Source organism: Heterodontus francisci, chromosome 32 (assembly GCF_036365525.1).
Source record: "Heterodontus francisci isolate sHetFra1 chromosome 32, sHetFra1.hap1, whole genome shotgun sequence".
In the NCBI taxonomy this organism is placed as follows: Eukaryota; Metazoa; Chordata; class Chondrichthyes; order Heterodontiformes; family Heterodontidae; genus Heterodontus; species Heterodontus francisci.
In genome coordinates this window covers 48883103-48903485 of record NC_090402.1, presented here as the reverse complement: position 1 = coordinate 48903485, position 20383 = coordinate 48883103, and the positions used below count along the sequence as shown (strand labels likewise).

The 20383-nt window shown below is 45.0% G+C and overlaps 2 protein-coding genes across 4 annotated transcripts in view; one reads left to right on the top strand and one right to left on the bottom strand.

Annotated features, from left to right (window-relative positions):
* The window catches only part of LOC137347791 (B box and SPRY domain-containing protein-like), a 96333-nt gene that overhangs the window by 66088 nt on the left and 9862 nt on the right, over nucleotides 1-20383 (bottom strand). The gene's annotated exons all lie outside the window — the stretch shown is intronic.
* LOC137347792 (ganglioside GM2 activator-like) lies at nucleotides 4419-18758 on the top strand. Of its 2 annotated transcripts, XM_068012764.1 has the most exons (5): nucleotides 4419-4527; nucleotides 4651-4785; nucleotides 5552-5713; nucleotides 6390-6572; nucleotides 16162-18758. In XM_068012764.1, the coding sequence occupies exons 2-5, from the start codon at nucleotides 4675-4677 to the stop codon at nucleotides 16315-16317; spliced, it is 612 nt and encodes a 203-aa protein (XP_067868865.1). In that variant the 5' UTR covers nucleotides 4419-4527; nucleotides 4651-4674; the 3' UTR covers nucleotides 16318-18758. The 2 variants fall into 2 exon arrangements, with proteins under 2 accessions (XP_067868865.1, XP_067868866.1); XM_068012765.1 differs by having other exon boundaries at nucleotides 4430-4785.

The following is a 20383-nucleotide window of genomic DNA, read 5'->3' as shown; positions in this document are numbered from 1 at the left end:
CTTGCCTTCATTAGCCAAGGCATAGAATATAACAGCAGGGAGGTTATGATGGAGCTGTATAAAACGCTGGTTAGGCCACAGCTGGAGTACTGTGTACAGTTCTGGTCACCACACTATAGGAAGGATGTGATTGCAATGGAGAAGGTGCAGAGGATGTTGCCTGGGCTGGAGCATTTCAACTATGAGGAGAGACTGGATAGGCTGGGGTTGTTTTCCTTGGAGCGGAGAAGGCTGAGGGGGGACCTGACTGAGGTATACAAAATTATACGGGGCACTGATAGGATAGATAGGAAGAAACTTTTTCCCTTAGTGGAGAGGTCAATAACTAGAGGACCCTAGGAAGTACAGAGGGTCAGAGGGACCTTGGTGGACTTGTCCATAGATCACTGAAGGCAGCAGCACAGGTAGATAAGGTGGTTAGGAAGGCATATGGGATACTTGCCTTTATTAGCCGAGGCATAGAATATAAGAGCAGGGAGGTTATGATGGAGCTGTATAAAACGCTAGTTAGGCCACAGCTGGAGTACTGTGTACAGTTCTGGGCACCACACTATAGGAAGGATGTGATTGCACTGGAGAGGGTGCAGAGGAGATTCACCAGAACGTTGCCTGGGCTGGAATATTTCAGCTATGAAGAGAGACTGAAAAGGCTAGGGTTGTTTTCCTTGGAGCAGAGAAGGCTGAGGGGAGATATGATTGAGGTATACAAAATTATGACATTGATAGGTTAGATAGGAAGAAACGTTTTCCTTTAGCGGAGGGGTCAATAACCAGGTGGCATAGATTTAAGGTAAGGGGCAGGAGGTTTAGAGGGGAGTTGAGGAAAAGTTTTTTCACCCAGAGGGTGGCTGGAATCTGGAACACACTGCCTGAAGAGGTGGTAGAGGCAGGAACACTCACGACATTTAAGAAGCACTTGAAAAGCCATAACATATAAGACTACGGGCCAAGTGCGGGGAAGCGGGATTAGTTTTGGACGGGTGCTTGATGGTCGGCGCAGGCGCTTTGGGCCGAAGGGCCTGTTTCTGTGCTGTAAAACTCTATGACTCTAATAGGAGAAGCGTGGCAGAGGAAGGAAGTTGTGTAATGAAACCTCCAGGAATACATCTTACCAGAGTTGGCAACCCTAGCATATAAGCAGTTAACCCCCAAGGAAGCACACAGCTTTCTTCTGAACAGCAAGTCAGCAACCTAGAACCATTCTGGTTCCAATGGTGATTTGAAATATTCATTAGCTAGTCCAAGGGAGGGTTGGTATGTTAAATCTAGAGCACAGTGAAAAGATGACTCCTTTGTTACAAACAGAATTAAGAGAGAACTGAAACCCCAGTTCCCTTCCCTTTGCTGTCCGTAATCAATGTGTTTTTAGATTAGATTAGATATACAGCACTGAAAGGATGTCATGTGCGTTTCTTAACCCGAGTGTGTGGCCAATTTGAAAAACCAGCAGCACACTTTTCATGAGTTTAAATAAAGAAGATTATTTTATTCACACGTTCACCCCAAAAGTCTAAAGCTATGTCACTCACTCGTTACTCTCTCTCACACAGACAGACACACAGAGCCACACACACAGCCACACACACAGAAGCAAGAAAGCCGTTAAAAAGGATAGTGCACTTTTACAAATTACAAGCAAAGGAATAGTTTGTAAGTCATGTGATTTGGCTCATCTTGGGGAAAAGGCATGTGATGTGGACCCTGTGAAGCAGGCATACGGATGTAGGAGCAGCCAGTCCCCATGTGTCTACCTGGAACTGTGCAAGAAGAGTAAAGTGACACCCTGGATAATCAGGTTTTGCAAGGTATCATGCCCATTAAAGGCATGTCCTATTCATAACTTTAAACATGAATTGTATCCAACGTAGAATCTTCCGGAACTGAATTTTCCTTTTCTTTTAGGCTGCGTTTGCTGACAACACAACCACTACGTTGCGCAAATGCAGCCTGTGCATCTAAAACGTCAGTCTGCAACGTCAGGCAACTGCCTGGACTAAAGATGGCGCTGCTGAAATAATCAGACAAAGGCAACCTAAACACATGGCAGCACACAATGGCCGGAGGGAGGGAGTGAGTGAGCGGGCCGTCGAGGGAGGGAGTGAGCAAGCAGGCCAGGGAGGGAGGGATTGAGCGAGCGGGCCAGGGAGGGAGTGAGGAAGCTGGGGGGGGGGGGGGGAGGGGGAGGTGAGGAAGCCATCAAAACCAAGGTCTTAGGCTGCACTCTCCCCGCTTCCCCCACCCCCTCCCCTCTTCCCCCACTCCCGCTCTCTGCCCGCGTTATGCGATGACGTCATCTGTGCATGCGCCAACCAGTCCTGGCAACGCGGAACGCAGCGCATGCACAGACTGAAGGAGCCAATGTGCGCAGATTGGCGCAGTCTGGTGATGCCAGCTGCCGGCTGCGTTGTCAATAATCACTTTGTTTCTTTTAAATGAACCACAATGGACATTAAAATGCTGCAATAAGATGGCTGCTGAGGGCCAGGTGACACTTGCAATTGAATCACCATGGGTGGAGTGCCTCCCTTGAATGGACATACCAAGACAAAACCATTTATGGAATTCACACCTTCTGTTGTTTGTGGTCCTACCCAAACTCACTATCTATGGACTCCTAGACTCACCGACTCTGAGCTTGAAACTTAGTGAGCTGCAAGAAACTAGTTAAGTCATAAGTAGGTGTGAATGGCCACCATCCATCTCCCATTGTGTAGCCACAGCTTCGAATTTCAAATCATTCTGTGTGGTCAATAGGAATATTGATCAGGTGGTCACATGATTGAAACTAAACACACATAACAGATCTTATTACTCCAAGCACCAGGGAGGAAACTGGTCAGCCTGCAAACCACTCTCTGCTTTTTTTAAATTTCCAAAATATACTTTATTCATAAAAATCTTTAAAAAAATACATTACAAAACAGTTCCAAACAGCACCAAGTCAAACAATACAAAGAATGCAAAGGAGATCAGTTTCCTTCAATACAGGAGTGAGTTGCCTCACAACCCTTCCATTTTATTTTATATGCCATGTACATTTTACAGCAAACAAATACTTTCCGAATACAGTTCGAGGGGTTTTCCATGGATCCAGCCCCTCAGTTCAGCTTGGTAGGGGGACCTTACACAGTGGTCTTTCCCCATTGAGCCTTTGCTGCGGCTGTCCCAAGCTTTAATGCGTCCCTCAGCACGTAGTCCTGGACCTTGGAATGCGCCAGTCTGCAACATTCGGTTGTGGACAACTCTTTGCGCTGGAAGACCAGCAAGTTTCGGGCAGACCAAAGGGCGTCTTTCACCGAATTGATAGTCCTCCAGCAGCAGTTGAGGTTTATCTCAATGTGCGTCCCTGAGAACAGCCCGTAGAGCACAGACTCCTGTGTGACAGAGCTGCTTGGGATGAACCGCGACAAAAACCACTGCATCTCTTTCCACACCTGCTTTGCAAAGACACATTCCAGAAGGAGGTGGGCAACCATCTCTTCCCCACCACAGCCACCTCGAGGGCATTGTGCGGAGGGAGTGAGACTTCGGGCGTGCAGGAAGGATCTGACGGGGAGGGCTCTTCTCACCACCAGCCAAGCTACATTTTGGTGCTTGTTTGAAAGTTCTGGTGATGAGGCATTCTGCCAAATGACTTTGGCAGTCCGCTCGGAGAACCATCCGACAGGATCCACCATCTCCTTTTCCCGTAGGGCCTTGAGGACATTCCGTGCAGACCACTGCCTGATGGATCGGTGGTCAAAGGTGTTTTTCCGCAGAAACTTTTCCACGAAGGATAGGTGGTACGGCACAGTCCAACTGAATGGAGCATTCCGCGGCAATGTGACCAGGCCCGTCCTTCGCAACACCGGGGACAGATAGAACCTCAGCACGTAGTGACACTTGGAGTTTTCTTACTGGAGGTCTACACACAGCTTGATGCAGCCGCACACGAAGGTAGTCATCAGGATGAGGGTGATGTTGGGTGCATTTTTCCCGCCCTTATCCAAAGGTTTGAACATCATGTCCCTCCGGACCCGGCCCATTTTGGATCCTCAGATGAAGCGGAAAATGGCTTGGGTGACTGCCACAGCGCAGGAGTGGGGTATGGGCCAGACCTGCGCCATGTACAGCAATAATGTGAGCACCTCGCACCTGATGACCAGGTTCTTACCCATAATGGAGAGAGATCGTTGCTCCCACATGCTCGGCTTATGTTGTACCCTGGCTACTCACTCCTAAATTGCTATGCTCTTTGAAAGAGCCAAATGGCCTCCTGCATTGTATTATTCAATGATCCTTGCCAAAGTACAGTGCCCAGACTGGACTCAATACTCAGGTCTAATTTTGTGCACTTTAGAAGAACAATCCTCCTGCCCACAGAGGGCGAAGGAGTGTATCTGTATAAATACTTTATGCAGCAGTGCATCCTGCAGCTCTCTCTGGAATCCTTGTTTGTGGTTATCTGCGACAGTCTCATGACTTTGCTGGGCAGACAGTCTACATGTTTTATTCTGCTTTCGGTGTTTGCAAACACCCACTCACACAGTACGCTGTCTGCAGATATTTCCTGAGATTTGCTACATTTACAGGGATATTTGTGTAGTCTGACATTTCTTTGGAGTTTAGTGCCAGATTACCTCATTTACTGTCTGTATTTTTCCCCCACAGATCTTTAATACAGGGATCAGTGCGATGAAGATCATTTTTGCATTCATCATTTGTTTGGGATGTGGCTCTACATCTCAAGTGGACAAGGGAAGGACATTCCACATCCGGAAGCCAAACAGCAAGAACCCGCAGCTAGTAGGTCCTTTTATGTTTCTGTGGTCAGGCAGTCAGTACAGTTTGCTGTTTCAGGACAACAACACCTTATATTTGTATAACACCTTTAACGTAATAAATCCCAAGGCACTTCACAGGAGCATTATTAGACAAAATTTGACACCAGGCTACATGAGGAGATATTAGGACAGATGACCAAACGTTTGGTCCAAGAGGTAGGTTTTAAGGAGCATTTTAAAGGAAAAAGGTAGAGAGGCGGGGAGGTTTAGAGAAAGAATTCCAGAGCTTAGGGCCTAGGCAGCTGAAGGCACAGCCACTAATAATGGAGCAATTAAAATAGAGACTGCCCGAGAGGTCATAATTAGAGGAGCTCAGATATCTTGGAGGCTTGTGGGGCTGGAGGAGATTACAGTGATAGGGATGGGTGAGGCCATGGAGTGAGTTAAAAGCAAGGATGAGAATTTTAAAATTGAGGCATTGCCGGACCAGGAGCCAGCAGAGGTCAGCGAGCACGGGGTGATGGGTGAACGGGACTTCATGCTGCCCACCAACTGATACCAATTCCACCCTGGTCTGTGACAGTCACATAGTACCGAGGGAGTGCTGCAGTGTCGGCGGGGCAGCGCTGAGGAATTGCTGCACTCTCAGGTCTGCGCTGAGGTTCATAGAAGTGCAAAAGAAATGGAAATAGTAGTTCAGATGAGAGATTGACCAAACCTGCCCTTTGTCATTCTGTGCGGTGATCGTGTTCAAAAGTGGCCCTCTCTCACTGTTTCCTGTTTTTCAGATTTCGAGTTATGCCACCTTCTCCTGGACTAATTGTGGAAGTGAGAAGGACCCCGCAGTCCTCAAGACTCTTTCAATCCAACCAGATCCAATCAGTATTCCTGGGGATCTTCAAGCCAGCGCTTTAGGTTCCTCCGCTGTTACTCTTGCAGCACCTTTAACGGTAAGAATCGGTCCTACACCTGCCAGCGGCAGAATCAGTCCTACGCCCTTCCCCTATCTCAGCTGAAACCCTCATCCATGGTTATCTATCGATTTGACGATTCCAGTGTTCTCCTGACTAGCCTCCCACCTTACATCTTCCATAAACCTGAGCTCATCCAAACCTCTGCTACCCGTATCCTAACTCGCACCAAGTCCTTTTCGCCTACCACCCCTGTGCTCACTGAAATACACTGGCTCCCAATTCGGCAACACTTCGGTTTTAAAATTGTCATCTTTGTTTTCAAATCCCTCCATGGCTTTACACCCTACCCCCTTCCAACCATGACCCCCGAAGTCTGTAACATCGTCCTACCCTGCACCCCTCTGAGATATCTGTGCTCACCCAGTTCTGGCCTCTTGTTCTCCCTGATTTTCATTGCTCCAGCATTAGCAGCCATGCCTTCAGCCACCAGATCTTTAACTCTTGAATTCCTTCTCTAAACCTCTCCTCCTCTCTTTCCTCCTTTTAAGATGCTCCTTAAAACCTACCTCTTTGATAAAACCTTTGGTCATTTATCCGAATATCTCCTTATGTGGCTTAGTGTCAAATCTTGTTCGATAACTTTCCTGTGAAGCCTCGAGATGTTTTACTATGTAAAAGGCACTATATAAATGCAAGTTGTTATTTTCAACAGGTTAACATAACACTGCATAAGGAAGTTGCTGGAATTTGGGTGAAAATTCCATGTGTAGAGGAAATTGGAAGTTGTGTTTATGACAATGTCTGTGCGCTGCTGGATGAGGTGATCCCACCAGGACAAAACTGTCCGGAACCGTTGTATACGTATGGACTCCCATGTCACTGTCCTTTCAAAGCGGTAAGACAGTCTTCAGTCTACCACATGCAAAGTAACAACACACTATAAGTCCCAGGATCAGCTGTATGTGTACAGGAGCTGCGATCCGTTATACGGCTGCTGTTGCTATGTAATCTGAAGGATTCGAGAAACGAATTCCCGATTTCATCCATCGCCTGAATTCTGCCCTCAAACACAGGCGGTGCAGTGTCAGGTGGGAATTGAGTTTCCCAAGTGTGCACTGTACATGTCCAGCAGCTGGCACTGAGACACACATAAGCTATATAGTATTGGATAGGAGTGAATTGCTCCCTTTTACCAAGTGCACTGTACATGTGCAGGAGCTGGCACAGGTACATATGAGCTGTCCTGTACTAGAAGGGAGCATACCTTTCCTGTTTACTCAGTATGTATGGTATATGTACAGGAGCGGACACTGCAACAACACAAGCAGTGCAGTACTAGATGGGAGTATCTTTCACTTTTGTACAGTGTGTACTGTGCAGGAGCTGACTGTTTTTTATTTTGTAGGTGAAACAACTTCTTTTTCAAGGTCTTTTCACATTGTCTCCTTTTTGGCGGGTGGGGGCAGTCTCTGCATCAGCTGAGGAAGATGCACCAGTAGCCTGGCCTGCTTCCGAGCATCCACAGTGCTGCTCTGAAAGCGACCACAATAATCGTGACAAGACCCAGACTGTGGTGATTTTCTCTCCCATCATCCTCCCCCTGCCCCGCACCCCCCCCCCCCGCCCCCCCCCAACGAGGGCGACCAGGTGTGCAGCTCCTCACAGCAGTGCATCCGAGATCAAAATAGCGAATAGTAAGTGAGTCGTAAGAGGTGAAGTGGGGCCTATTAGGACAAAGATGGTAATATATGCTTAGAGGTGCAGACCAAAGCTAATATACTTAATGAGTAACAAAAACAAGAAATGCTGGAATCACTCAGCAGGTCTGGCAGCATCTGTGGAAAGAGAAGCAGAGTTAACGTTTCGGGTCAGTGACCCTTCTTCGGAACAGTTCCGAAGAAGGGTCACTGACCCGAAACGTTAACTCTGCTTCTCTTTCCACAGATGCTGCCAGACCTGCTGAGTGATTCCAGCATTTCTTGTTTTTGTTTCAGATTTCCAGCATCCGCAGTATTTTGCTTTTATACTTAATGAGTACTTTGTTTCAGTATTCACTAAGGAAATGGAATCTGACAAAATACTTGTGGAAGTGGAGAGAATAGATGCAATGGATAGGATAAAAATTGAGTGGGGGGAAGGTATTAAAAAAGCTGGCAATGCTTTGGGTAGATAAGTCACCTGGTCTGGATGGCTTGCATCCCAGGTTGCTAAAGGAAATGAGATAACGGAAGGGCTTGCCATAATTTTCCAATCTTCCCTGGATACGGAGGAGATGCCAGAGGATTGGAGAGTGGCAAATGTGACACCCTTATTCAAGAAAGAGCGTTAGGACAGACCTAGCAACTGGAGACCAGTTAGTTTAACATCAGTGGTGGGAAAGGTTTTAGAAACAATAATCAAGGAAAATATCAACGGGCAATTAGAGAGGTTCGAGTTAATTAAGGATAGCCAGCATAGATTGGTAAAAGGCAGATCATGCTTGACTAATCTAATTGAGTTTTTTGATGCAGTAACAAAGAAGGTTGATGAAGGGAACGCAGTGGATGTTGTTTATATAGATGTTAAAGTGTTTGATAAGGCCACACATAAAAGGCTGGTTAACAAAATTGAGGCTCATGGAATAGGAAGTTCAGTGTCCAATTGGACAGAAAACAGCGAGTCGCAGTGAATAGTTGTTTTTCAGACCAGAGGATGGTAGACTGTGGTGTTCCCCAAGGGTCAGTGCTGGGACCACTGTTTTTTTTGCTATATATAAATGACTTGGATCTTGGAATACAGAGTGGAATCTCAAAATTTCACGATGGCATCAAACTTGGGGGTGCAGCAAACAGTGAGGATGATACGAACCACTTGCAACAAGACATAGACTGGCTAGCAGAATGGGCGGAGAGGTAGCAGATGGAATTTAGTACAGACAAGTGTGTGAGGTGATGCATTTGGCAGAAAGAATAGGGAGAGGCAACATATACTTAATGGCACAGTTCTAAAGAGTGTGCAGGAACAGAGGATTGACCCACATGCACCCATTCGCTCCTCATACATGTACATAGATCTTACATAGAAAATAGGAGCAGGAGTAGGCCATTCAGCCCTTCAGGCCTGCTCCGCCATTCAAAAAACATTAAGGCTGATCGTCTAATTCGATACCCTGTTCCTGCTTTCTCCCCATATCCCTTGATCCCTTTGGCATTAATATATCTATCTCCTTCTTGAATATATTTAATGACTTGGCCTCCACTACCTTCTGCGGTAGAGAATTCCACAGGTTCACCACTCTTGAGTGAAGAAATTTCTCCTCATCTCGGTTCTCAATGGCATACCCTGTATCCTGAGACTGTGACCCCTGGTTCTGGACTCCCCAGCCATCGGGAACATCCTCCCTGCATCTAGCCTGTCTAGTCCTGTTAGAATTTTATAGGTTTCTAAGAGATCCCCTCTCATTTTTCTAAACTCTAGTGAATATAGGCCTAGTCGATCCAATCGCTCCTCGTACGTCAATCCTGCCATCCCAGGAATCAGCTGAGCAAATCTTCTTTACACTCCCTCCATGGCAAGAACATCCTTCCTCAGATAAGGAGACCAAAACTGCACACAATACTCCAGATGTGGTCTCACCAAGGCCGTGTATAACTGCAGTAAGACATCCTTGCTCCTATGCTCAAATCCTCTTGCAATGAAGGCTAACATACCATTTGCCTTCCTAACTGCTTGCTAAACCTGAATGCTTGCTTTCAGCGACTGGTGTTCAAGGACACCCAGATCCCCTGTTGCACCTCCCCCTTTCCCAATCTATCACCATTCAGATAATAATCTGCCTTTCTGTTTTTACAACCAAAGTGGATAACCTCATATTTATCCATGTTAAACTGCATCTGCCGTGCATTTACCCACTCGCCCAACTTATCCAAACCACATTGGAGCCTCTTTGCATCCTCCTCACAGCTCACATTCCCTCCCAGCTTAGTGTCATCTGCAAACTTGGAAATGTTACATTTAGTTCCCTCACCCAAGTCATTAATATATATTGTGAATAGTTGGGGCCCAAGCACTGATCCCTGCAGTACCCCACTAGTCATTGCCTGCCACCCAGAAAAAGACCTGTTTATTCCTACTCTCTGTTTCCTGTCTGTCAACCAATTCTCAATCCATGCCAGTATGTTACTCCCAATCCCATGTGCTTTAATTTTGAACACGAACCTCTTATGTGGGACCTTATCAAAAGCCTTCTGAAAATCCAAATATACCACATCCACTGGTTCTCCCTTATCTATTCTACTAGTTACATCCTCAAAAAACTCCAGTAGATTTGTTAAGCATGATTTCCCTTTCGTAAACTCATGCTGTCTTTGCCCAATCCTGTTTATGCTTTCCAGGTGGCAGGACATATTGAGAAAGTAGTTAGTAAAGCATATGGGATCTTGGGCTTGGCATTGAGTACAAAAGCAGAGAGGTTATGCTGAACCTTTATAAAGCTCTGGTTAGGACCCAATTAGAGTACTGCGTCCAGTTCTGGTCACCAAACGTCAGGAAAGATGTAAGGGTCCTTGACAGGGTGCAGAGGAGATTTACCAGAATGGTTCCAGCGATGGAGGATTTTAGTTACAAGATTAGGTTGGAAAAGCTGGGTCTGTTCTCCTTGATTGAGGGGAGATTTAATAGAAATGTGCAAGATTATGACAGGCTTAGATAAGTTATACAAGGAACATTAACTCCCATTAACTAATGGTATGAGGACTGGGGACACAGATTGGGCAAAAGATGCAGAGGGAAAATCAGGAAACACTTTTATTACGCAATGGGTGGTAACAAATTAGAACTCGCTCCCACAAGAGTGGTGGTAGCGGAGACAATGACTTCAAGAGGAAGTTGAATGGCCACTTGAGAGAAATAGACTTGCAGGGCTGCGGGGATCAAGCAAGGGAGTAGGACTAACAGGATAGCTCCATGGAGAGCCGGCATGGACTTGATGGACCAAATGGCCTCCTGTCCTGATAATGGTTATGACTCAATCAGGAGCTCGGTGCTGAGGTTGGTGGTCACGAGCCACCTCTATGGAGAAGAGCTGGTGTATGCAGTGAAGGACACAAAAGGAATCAGATCCAGCTTACTCCCCAAGTTCACCCATATCCGCCTTGCCTACACATCAAGAAAAGGTCATTCAGCCCATATGCTTCAATGCACTACATAACATCTACCTTAGGATGGCTGATGCCTCAACTGCTTCATCTCTTGAGGGTATGTTCTGCAGAATTACTCCCAGAGTTCCAAAGCTAGCCAAACAAATCTGTGTTGATTGGCGTCAAATGTCAAGACTAGATTTTCAACTAGCTGTCTAGGTGTCAAGCTGCCGTTGTGGATCAGCCACTCATTATAGAAACCACACGGTATTAAATTTCCACTGCAATCAATAGAAATGAAAAATCAGGCTGTTTCTACAACAGACAGTTTTAAGCTTGAGCAACAAATTGAAAATCTTATCTCCCAGTGTTTCGTCAGGAGCCTGATTTTTCATTTCTATTGATTGCAGTGGAAACACTGAGGAAACATGTGTACTGGGGGGTAGAAGCCCTCAATAATGAGCAGGTTAAGAATTGCTACGGTCACTTTGTAGCAGTATCCTAAATCTGGTCACTTTTATTAAATATATAACGTTTCACTAATAGGATCAAATCAAGAAATCTTCACAAACGCACTTATTTTTTTTTTTATTTATTTAGAGATACAGCACTGAAACAGGCCCTTCGGCCCACCGAGTCTGTGCCGACCAAGAACCACCCATTTATACTAACCCTACAGTAATCCCATATTCCCTACCACCTACCTACACTAGGGGCAATTTACAATGGCCAATTTACCTATCACCTGCAAGTCTTTGGCAGTGGGAGGAAACCGGAGCACCCGGTGAAAACCCACGCGGTCACAGGGAGAACTTGCAAACTCCGCACAGGCAGTACCCAGAATTGAACCCGGGTCCCTGGAGCTGTGAGGCTGCGGTGCTAACCACTGCGCCGCCCCAAAACGTCACTACAAATGGCAACCAGAGCAACTACAGATTCAGACATGCCCATTATGTCTCTGCTTGCTCTGTATCTCCAATCCAACTTGCTACTCTTTCCCCACACACGTTCATGATTTTCTGCGTTTGTTCAGCTAATTCTCTCTTGTATGTCACGATTGAGTCAGCTTCACCAGAATTCTTGAACTCTCTGCGAGTTTCGCTAGACCAGAGACAGATATAGATGGGTCCCACCAGAATTCAAACTACTGAATTTTCACTCCAGTGAATGAGTTCCAGCCTGGATTATTGACAAATTAAGGTTCTACTCTACCTCACATATTATCCTTATTAAAAATCCAATTTCCATTGCATTTCATATACGAAAAACCTCTTTTAATTCAGTGTTACAGCATCCAGGATTTTGTCTGATGCCCTGTACTACAAGAAAGACCCAGCTCCCATTTCTCCTTTCTAGGCTCCATCACTGTCCTGATACTCATGGGCTCTAACCTGCTTCATTTTTATACAAAAACTGAAAAGTTGACAAAAGCTTAAGTCACAAATGCAACAAGACAGACCTGAACCCAAGGGTATGGTGCTGCCCCTTTGCCTGAAACACTTACTTTTCACTTACTGTAGGTCTAAAACTGACATGGAGAGTGAAATACATAATCAAGATTCTCTCAGAGATCTCTCGCTCTCTCGGAGGATGCTGTTAATGGGGTGAAATGTATGATAGAGTGCTAATCTCTTTGCAAATACACAATTGGATGAGTTAAGCTGTGTTTAAAAAAAATCACCATCATCTCACTTGGAATCAGCTAATTACGATAGGAAAGGTGACAAAATGCAAAGCACTGATCATAGTGTTATAAGGTTTATGTTGGCTATGGAAAAGAACAAGCAGCAATCCAGAGTAAAAATAATTAATTGGGGAGGGCCAATTTCAGTGGGCTGAGAATGAATCTGGCCCAGGTAAATTGGAATCAAAGATTGGCAGTCAAAACTAGAACAGAACAAGGGACTGCCTTTAAAGGGGAGATGCTTCAGTTATAGTTGAGGGGAGGAGATAGGACAAACAAAGTCAGAGCTCTCTGGATGACAAAAATGATAGAGAATAAAATAAAGCAGGAAAAGGCCAAGTATGAGAGATGTCAAGTTGATAATACAAGTGAGAACCAAGCTGAATGTAGAAAGTTCAGAGGGGAAGTGAAAAAAGTAATAGAAACATAGAAAATAGGAGCAGGAGTAGGCCATTCGGCCCTTCGAACCTGCTTCGCTATTCATTATGATCATGGCTGATCATCCAACTCAGTAACCTGTTCCCGCTTTCCCCCCATATCCTTTTATCATTTTTGCCCCAAGAGCTATATCTTGAAAACATACAATGTTTCGGCCTCAGCTGCTTTCTGTGGTAGCGAATTCCACAGGCTCACCACTCTCTGGGTGAAGAAATTTCTCATCTCAGTCCTGAAAGGTTTACCCCGTATCCTTAGACTATGACCTCTGGTTCTGGACTCCCCCACCATCGGGGGCATCCTTCCTGCATCTACCCTGCAAGTCCTGTTAGAATTTTATAGGTTTCTATGAGATCCCCTCTCACTCTCCTGAACTCCAGTGAATATAATCCTAACCGACTCAATCTCTCTTCATACGTCATTCCCGCCATCCCAGGAATCAGTCTGGTAAACGTTCGCTGCACTCCCTCTATAGCAAGAACATTCTTCCTCAGATAAGGAGACCAAAACTGCACACAATATTCCAGGTGTGGCCTCACCAATGCCCTGTATAATTGCAGCAGGACATCACTGCTCCTGTACTCAAATCCTCTTGCTATGAAGGCCAACATAACATTTGCCTTTTTTACCGCCTGTTGCACCTGCATGCTTACCTTCAGCGACTTTACAAGAACACCTAGGTCACGTTGCATATTCCTCTCTCTCAGTTTTTAAGCCGTTCAGATAATAATCTGCCTTCCTGTCTTTGCTACCAAAGTGGACAACCTCACATTTATCCACATTACACTGCATTTGCCTACTCACTCAACTCGTCCAAATCACCCTGAAGCCTCTCTGCATCCTCCTTACAACTCACCCTCCCACCTAGTTTTGCGTCATCTGCAAATTTGGAGATATTACATTTAGTTCCCTCATCTAAATCATTAATATATATTGTGAATAGCTGGGGTCCTAGCACCGATCCCAGCAGTACCCCACTAGTCACTGCCTGCCATTCGGAAAAAGACCCGTTTATTCCTACTCTTTGTTTCCTGTCTGCCAACCAATTTCCTATCCATCGCAATACACTACCCCCAATCCCATGCGCTTTAATTTTACACGCTCATCTCTTATGTAGGACTTTGTCGAAAGCCTTCTGAAAGTCCAAATAAACCACATCCACTGGCTGTCCCTCATCAACTCTACTAGTTACATCCTCAAAGAAGTCTAGTAGATTTGTCAAGCATGATTTCCCTTTCATAAATCCATGCGGACTCGGTCCGATTCTACCACTGTTCTCCAAGTGCTCTGCTGTAAAATTTTGATAACGGACTCTAGAATTTTCCCCACTACTGACGTCAGGCTGACTGGTCTATAATTCCCTGTTTTCTCTCTACCTCCCTTTTTAAATAGTGGGGTTACATTAGCTACCCTCCAATCTGTAAGAACTGTTCCAGAGTCTATAGAATCTTGGAAGATGACCACCAATGCATCCACTATTTCTAGGGCCACTTCCTTAAGTACTCTGGGGTGTAGATTATCAGGCTCTGGGGATTTATCAGACTTCAATCCCATCAATTTCCCCAACACCATTTCTCTACTAATACTGATTTCCTTCAGTTCCTTCCTCTCAGTAAACCCTGTGTTCCCCAACATTTCTGGTATGATATTTGTGTCCTCCTTTGTGAAGACAGAACCAAAGTATGCATTTAGTCAGTCATTTCTTTGTTCCCCATAATAAATTCCCCTGTTTCTGACTGTAAGGGACCTACACTTGTCTTCACCAATCTTTTTCTCTTCACATACCTATAGAAACTTTTACAGTCCGTTTTTATGTTCCCCGCTAGCTTACTCTCGTACTCTATTTTCCCCTTCTTAATCAATCCCTTGGTCCTCCTTTGCTGAATTCTAAACTGCTCCCAATCCTCAGGTCTGTTGTTTTCTCTGGCAAATTTGCACGCCTCTTCCTTGGATCTAATGCTATCTCTAATATTCCTTGTAAGCCATGGTTTGGCTACCTTTCCCGTTTTACTTTTGTGCCAGACAGTAATAAACAATTGTTGCAGTTCATCCATGTGCTCTTTGAATGTTTGCCATTGCCTATCCACCGTCATCCCTTTAAGTAACGTTTCCCAATCCAGAGAAACAAAGAGAGACTATGAGAAGAGACAAACAATTAACATAAAAGGGAATCCAAAAGTTGCATATAAATAGTAAAAGGAGGGGTGGGGCTGATTAGGGACCAAAAAGGGGATTTAGGCATGGAGGCAGAGGGCATGGCTGAGGTACTAATTAAGTACTTTACACAGGTCTTTACCAAGGAAGAAAGCGCTGCCAAAGTCATAGTGAAAGACAAGATAGTTGAGACACTGGATGGGCTGAAAATTGATAAAGAGGAGGTATTAGAAAGGCTGGTTGTACTTCAAGTTGATCAGTCACCAGGATTGGATGAGATGTATCTGAAGATACTGAGGGAAGGGTGGAAAATTGTGGAGACAGCTGCAGCATGGATACGAAGTTGGCTGAATGACAGGAAACACAGAGTATGGCGAACAGTTGGTTTTCAGACTGAAGGAAGGTATATAGTGGGGTTACCCACAGGTCGGTACTAGGACACTGCTTTTCTTGATATATATTAATTACCTAGACTTGGGTGTGCAGGGATCAATTTCAAAATTTGCAGTTGACATAAAACTTGGAAGTATTGTGAACTGTGAGGAAGAGTTTAAGAGGACATAGACTGGTCAAATCTGAGAGTGGCTGAGACATACAGACCAGGAAGGTCGGTGATTAGTTTGTGTTGAGTTAGCTTATTTTAGCCAGGGCTGGAGTAGGGCTATCACAGTTCACCTCAGTTCCCTGGATGAGGAAAAATCAGCAGGGGCCTCCAAACCTGATTGTTATCCTTGAACCTCCCTGTGAGTGTGTGAGTGTAAGAATATCCGAGGACGACAGAATTGGGGCTCAGCTATGACGTTCCCCACGGTCACATAGTCGACCAATATTTGCCGTCTAGCATTTTACATGAAAACTGGGCATTTGGGTGGCTAAGCATATGGAACCGTACCTCAGCAAGGAGTCGATGCTTTCGGGTGGGAAGAGGAGGAGGTTGGCAAAAAGAGAAGAAAAAAATTGTAATTTTAAAAAAGCCAGTACAAGCAGAAGACAGTTAATCACTGCAAGTAGAAACTTGTGGCTTCAATTACAAGGATTAACATTTCCTGTTTAAATGCCTGCCTCGTAACACTGCTCTCTTTCTTGTTATTTAGGGTGAGTACTCTCTGCCAAACACTCACTTCTACCTCACCCCTGTCGAGCTCCCAACTTGGATATCCAGTGGGAACTACAAGGCTATGGGAGTCCTGACCAGCAACAAGCAGGAGCTGGCTTGTCTCAAAGTCTCCTTCTCTCTCAAGCCAGAATGATCTGATCCAGCCAGTTTCCCTCCATTTCAGAAGCTGCATTGTCTCGAAGGCACAGAACAAGTTTTCATTGACATTGTTTTTTACTTCTGCTCTAACATCAATGCTACGTGCCTAGTCTTTTTTCTTCTCTATAATATTAACAGCTGTTCTGCAGCAGTATCAGCATTGTTTCAGCTCTAAATTGAATCAGGCATTGTCTCCATCAATCTGACTTTTCTGTCCTCATGAAGAAGAGCGACAGTATTTTGTCTCTTCTCGGAATCTGGATCCCAATTACAGATCTCTGAACTGATCAAATATAAATGTGGCTTTCAGAGCTGACAGAGAGTCATCCTTACCCAAGCAATGAACAGAAACCCCACGTGAGAATCATACAACGTAGAGGCCATTCAGCCATTGTACCTGTGCCAGTTCTTTGAAAGAGCTGTCCAATTAATTCCATTACCCTGCCTTTTCCCCAGATTTTTTACCCTTCAAGCATTTATCCAGTTCCCCTTTTGAAAGTTACTACTGAATCTGCTTCCTTTCATGCAGGGCATTTCAGATCATCATAACTCACTGCATTAAAAAAAAAGTCATCTCCCCTCTAGTTCTTTTGCCAATTACCTTAAATCTAGTTACTGACCCTCCTTTCAGTGGAAACAGTTTCTCATTTTTTCTTTGCAATCCTTGTCTCGAGAGACAATGGGTAAGTGCCTGGAGGTGGTCAGTGGTTTGTGAAGCAGCGCCTGGAGTGGCTATAAAGGCCAATTCTAGAGTGACAGACTCTTCCACAGGTGCTGCAGATAAAATTGGTTGACGGGGCTGTTACACAGTTGGCTCTCTCCTTGCGCTTGTCTTTTTTCCTGCCAACTGCCAAGTCTCTTCGACTTGCTATTCTTTAGCCCTGCCTTTAAAGAGGAGACATGGACGGCCGGTGGGTCTGATACCAGTGACGAGCTTGCTGTGCAATGTGTCCTTGGGGATCCTGCCATCTTCCATGCGGCTCACGTGGCCAAGCCATCTCAAGTGCCGCTGGCTCAGTAGGGTGTATACGCTGGGGATGTTGGCCGCCTTGAGGACTTTCGCGTTGGAGATACGGTCCTGCCGCCTGATGCCAAGGATTCTCCGGAGGCAGCGAAGATGGAATGAGTTGAGACGACGCTCTTGGCTGACATACATTGTCCAGGCCTCGCTGCGTTAAAGCAAGGTACTGAGGACACAGGCTTGATACACTCGGACTTTTGTGTTCCCTGTCAGTGCACCATTTTCCCACACCCTCTTGGCCAGTCTAGACATAGCAGCGGACGCCTTTCCCATGCACTTGCTGATTTCTATATCGAGAGACAGGTTACTGGTGATAGCTGAGCCTAGGTAGGTGAACCCTTGAACCACTTCCAGAGCGTGGTCGCCGATATTGATGGATGGAGAATTTCTGACATCCTGTCCCATGATGTTCGTTTTCTTGAGGCTGATGGTTAGGCCAAATTCATTGCAGGCAGCTGCAATCCTGTCTGAGTCTCTGCAGACACTCTTCTGTGAGGGATGTTAATGCAGCATTGTCAGCAAAGAGGAGTTCCCTGATGAGGATCTTCTGTACTTTGGTCTTCACTCTTAGACGGGCAAGGTTGAACAACCTGCCATCTGCTCTTGTGTGGAGGAAAATTCCTTCTTAAGACTTGAATGCATGTGAGAGCAGCAGTGAGAAGATGATCCCAAACAGTGTGGGTGCGAGAACACAGCCTGTTTCACGCCACTCAGGACAGGAAAGGGGTCTGATGAGGCACCGCTATGATGAATTGTGCCTTTCATATTGTCATGGAATGAGGTGATGATACTTAGTAGCTTTGGTGGACATCCAATCTTTGCTAGTAGCCTGAAGAGACCACGTCTGCTGACGATTTTTTACTCTCATCAAAACTCTTATTGAGCAGCAGCACGACATAGTTGTTTAAAACTAACCAGCACTTCAACTGATGTCATATGATGGGTACGCTGTACTTAGCAAACAAACTGCAGCAAAATAGGTTATTTGTTGGTGTATCAAAGACAGCGTGGACACTCAGATGATTCAATACTGTTAAATGTGTTCTTCCTGTGATTGAAGCTGACTTGTACACATTTTTTGTACGATTTGTGTTACATGGATCACTAGCAGCAATCCATGCAAGAGTGTCTGGCAAACTATTGTTTGAGAGGAAAGAGAAGAGACCTCTGAATCATTTTTATTCCAATTACATGATACTCCAGTACAAGTTGATGGATGTCAAGATGCACCACATGGCATTTTTGTTTGCAAATGGTAAAAATGCTTTGCTAAATATGTTTTCTCATGACTTTTAAGTAGGTGCCAGAATCTGGACTTCCAATAATACCTTTGTAACACCTCATGTCGAATTTGTTTGAAATGAATGAAATTAGCATGTTTTATATTCATAAAATAAAAGTTCTGTCTGCCTTTGTGACAGTTTCAATTTTTTATTTTATTTCCAAAATATACTTTATTCATAAAAATCTGTGAAAAATACATTTCCAAACAGTTTCAAACAGCACCAAAAAATACAAACATTGCAAGGGAAATCAGTTTCCTTCAATACAATCATGAGTTGCCTCACAACCCTTCCATTTCACATTTGTCATGCCATATACATTTTTACATTTTCCCGATACAGTTCGAGGGGGTTCCCATGGGTCCAGTCCCTCAGTTCAGCTTGGTGGGGGGACCTTACACTGTGGTCTTTCCCCATTGAGCCTTTGCTGCGGCTGCCCCAAGCTTTAGTGCGTCCCTCAGCACGTAGTCCTGGACCTTGGAATGTGCCAGTCTGCAACATTTGGTCGTGGACAACTCTTTGCACTGGAAGACCAGCAAGTTTCGGTTAGACCAAAGGGCGTCTTTCACCGAATTGACGGTCCTCCAGCAGCAGTTGATGTTTGTCTCGGTGTGCGTCCCTGGGAACAGCCCGTAGAGCACAGACGCCTGTGTTACAAGGCTGCTTGGGATGAACCTCGACAAAAACCACTGCATCGCTTTCAATTTTTTTCTTCCATGGGACATCATTCTATTTCTGGCTGAGCACAAAATCAACGCTGACACTTCAGTGCAGTACTGAAGGAGTGCTGCACTGTAAGGTGGTGCCGTCTTTCAGATGAAACAATTAAACCGAGACTCCGTCTGCTTTCTCAGGTGGACCTCATAGATTCATGGCAATATTCAAAGAATGGCAGGGGAGTTCTCCCTGGTATAAAAACAGAAATAGTGGAAATCTGAAATAAAAGTGGAAAATACTGGAAATACTCAGCAGGTCTGTCAGCATCGCTGGAGAGAGAAACAGAGTTAACGTTTCAGGTCAATGGCCTTTGACCAGCCCACTTGGTTGCCCCCAGCTCTCCCATTTGGTCACCTCCAGCTTGTCAAGTGGCATATTGCTGCGACCAGATGAATTTGATGAACGTTTTGATGAAAGGTCATCAACCTGAAAAGTTAACCGTTCCCTATCTACAGAAGCTGCCAGACCTGCTGAGTATTTCAGTATTTTCCACTTATATTTCAGATTGCCACAATATATTGCCTTTGTATTAGAGTTCTCCCTAGTGTCTTGGTCAATATTTATCCCCTTACCATTATTACTTTGCTGTTTGTGGGAGATTGCTGTGCACAAATTGGTTGCATTACAACATTAACAACATTCCAAAAGTACTTCATTAGCTGTGAGGTGCATTGGGATAGCTTGAAATGAGAAGTGCTATAGAAAAGAAAGAGCTTGCATTTATGTTAGACATAGTGAAGGATACATGGAAAGGACTTAGAGAAACAAAACTGTTAATGTGGATTCAATTCATCTGTTACTTCTATCCTTGTTCACAGCATAAAAGGGAGGGCACTCCAATTTATACATCTTTGTCTACTCACCCCAAAGCCCAAAATGCCCAACACTAAAACACCAGCTCTCCACCCCCTGGCATATGCATTTTTTTCATTCATGAGATGTGGGCATCAATGGCAAGGCCAGCATTTATTGCAAGGTGGCCATAACGGGAATTGTGCTGAAAACACTGCATCGTATCAGAGACAATGCCTCTCACTGTA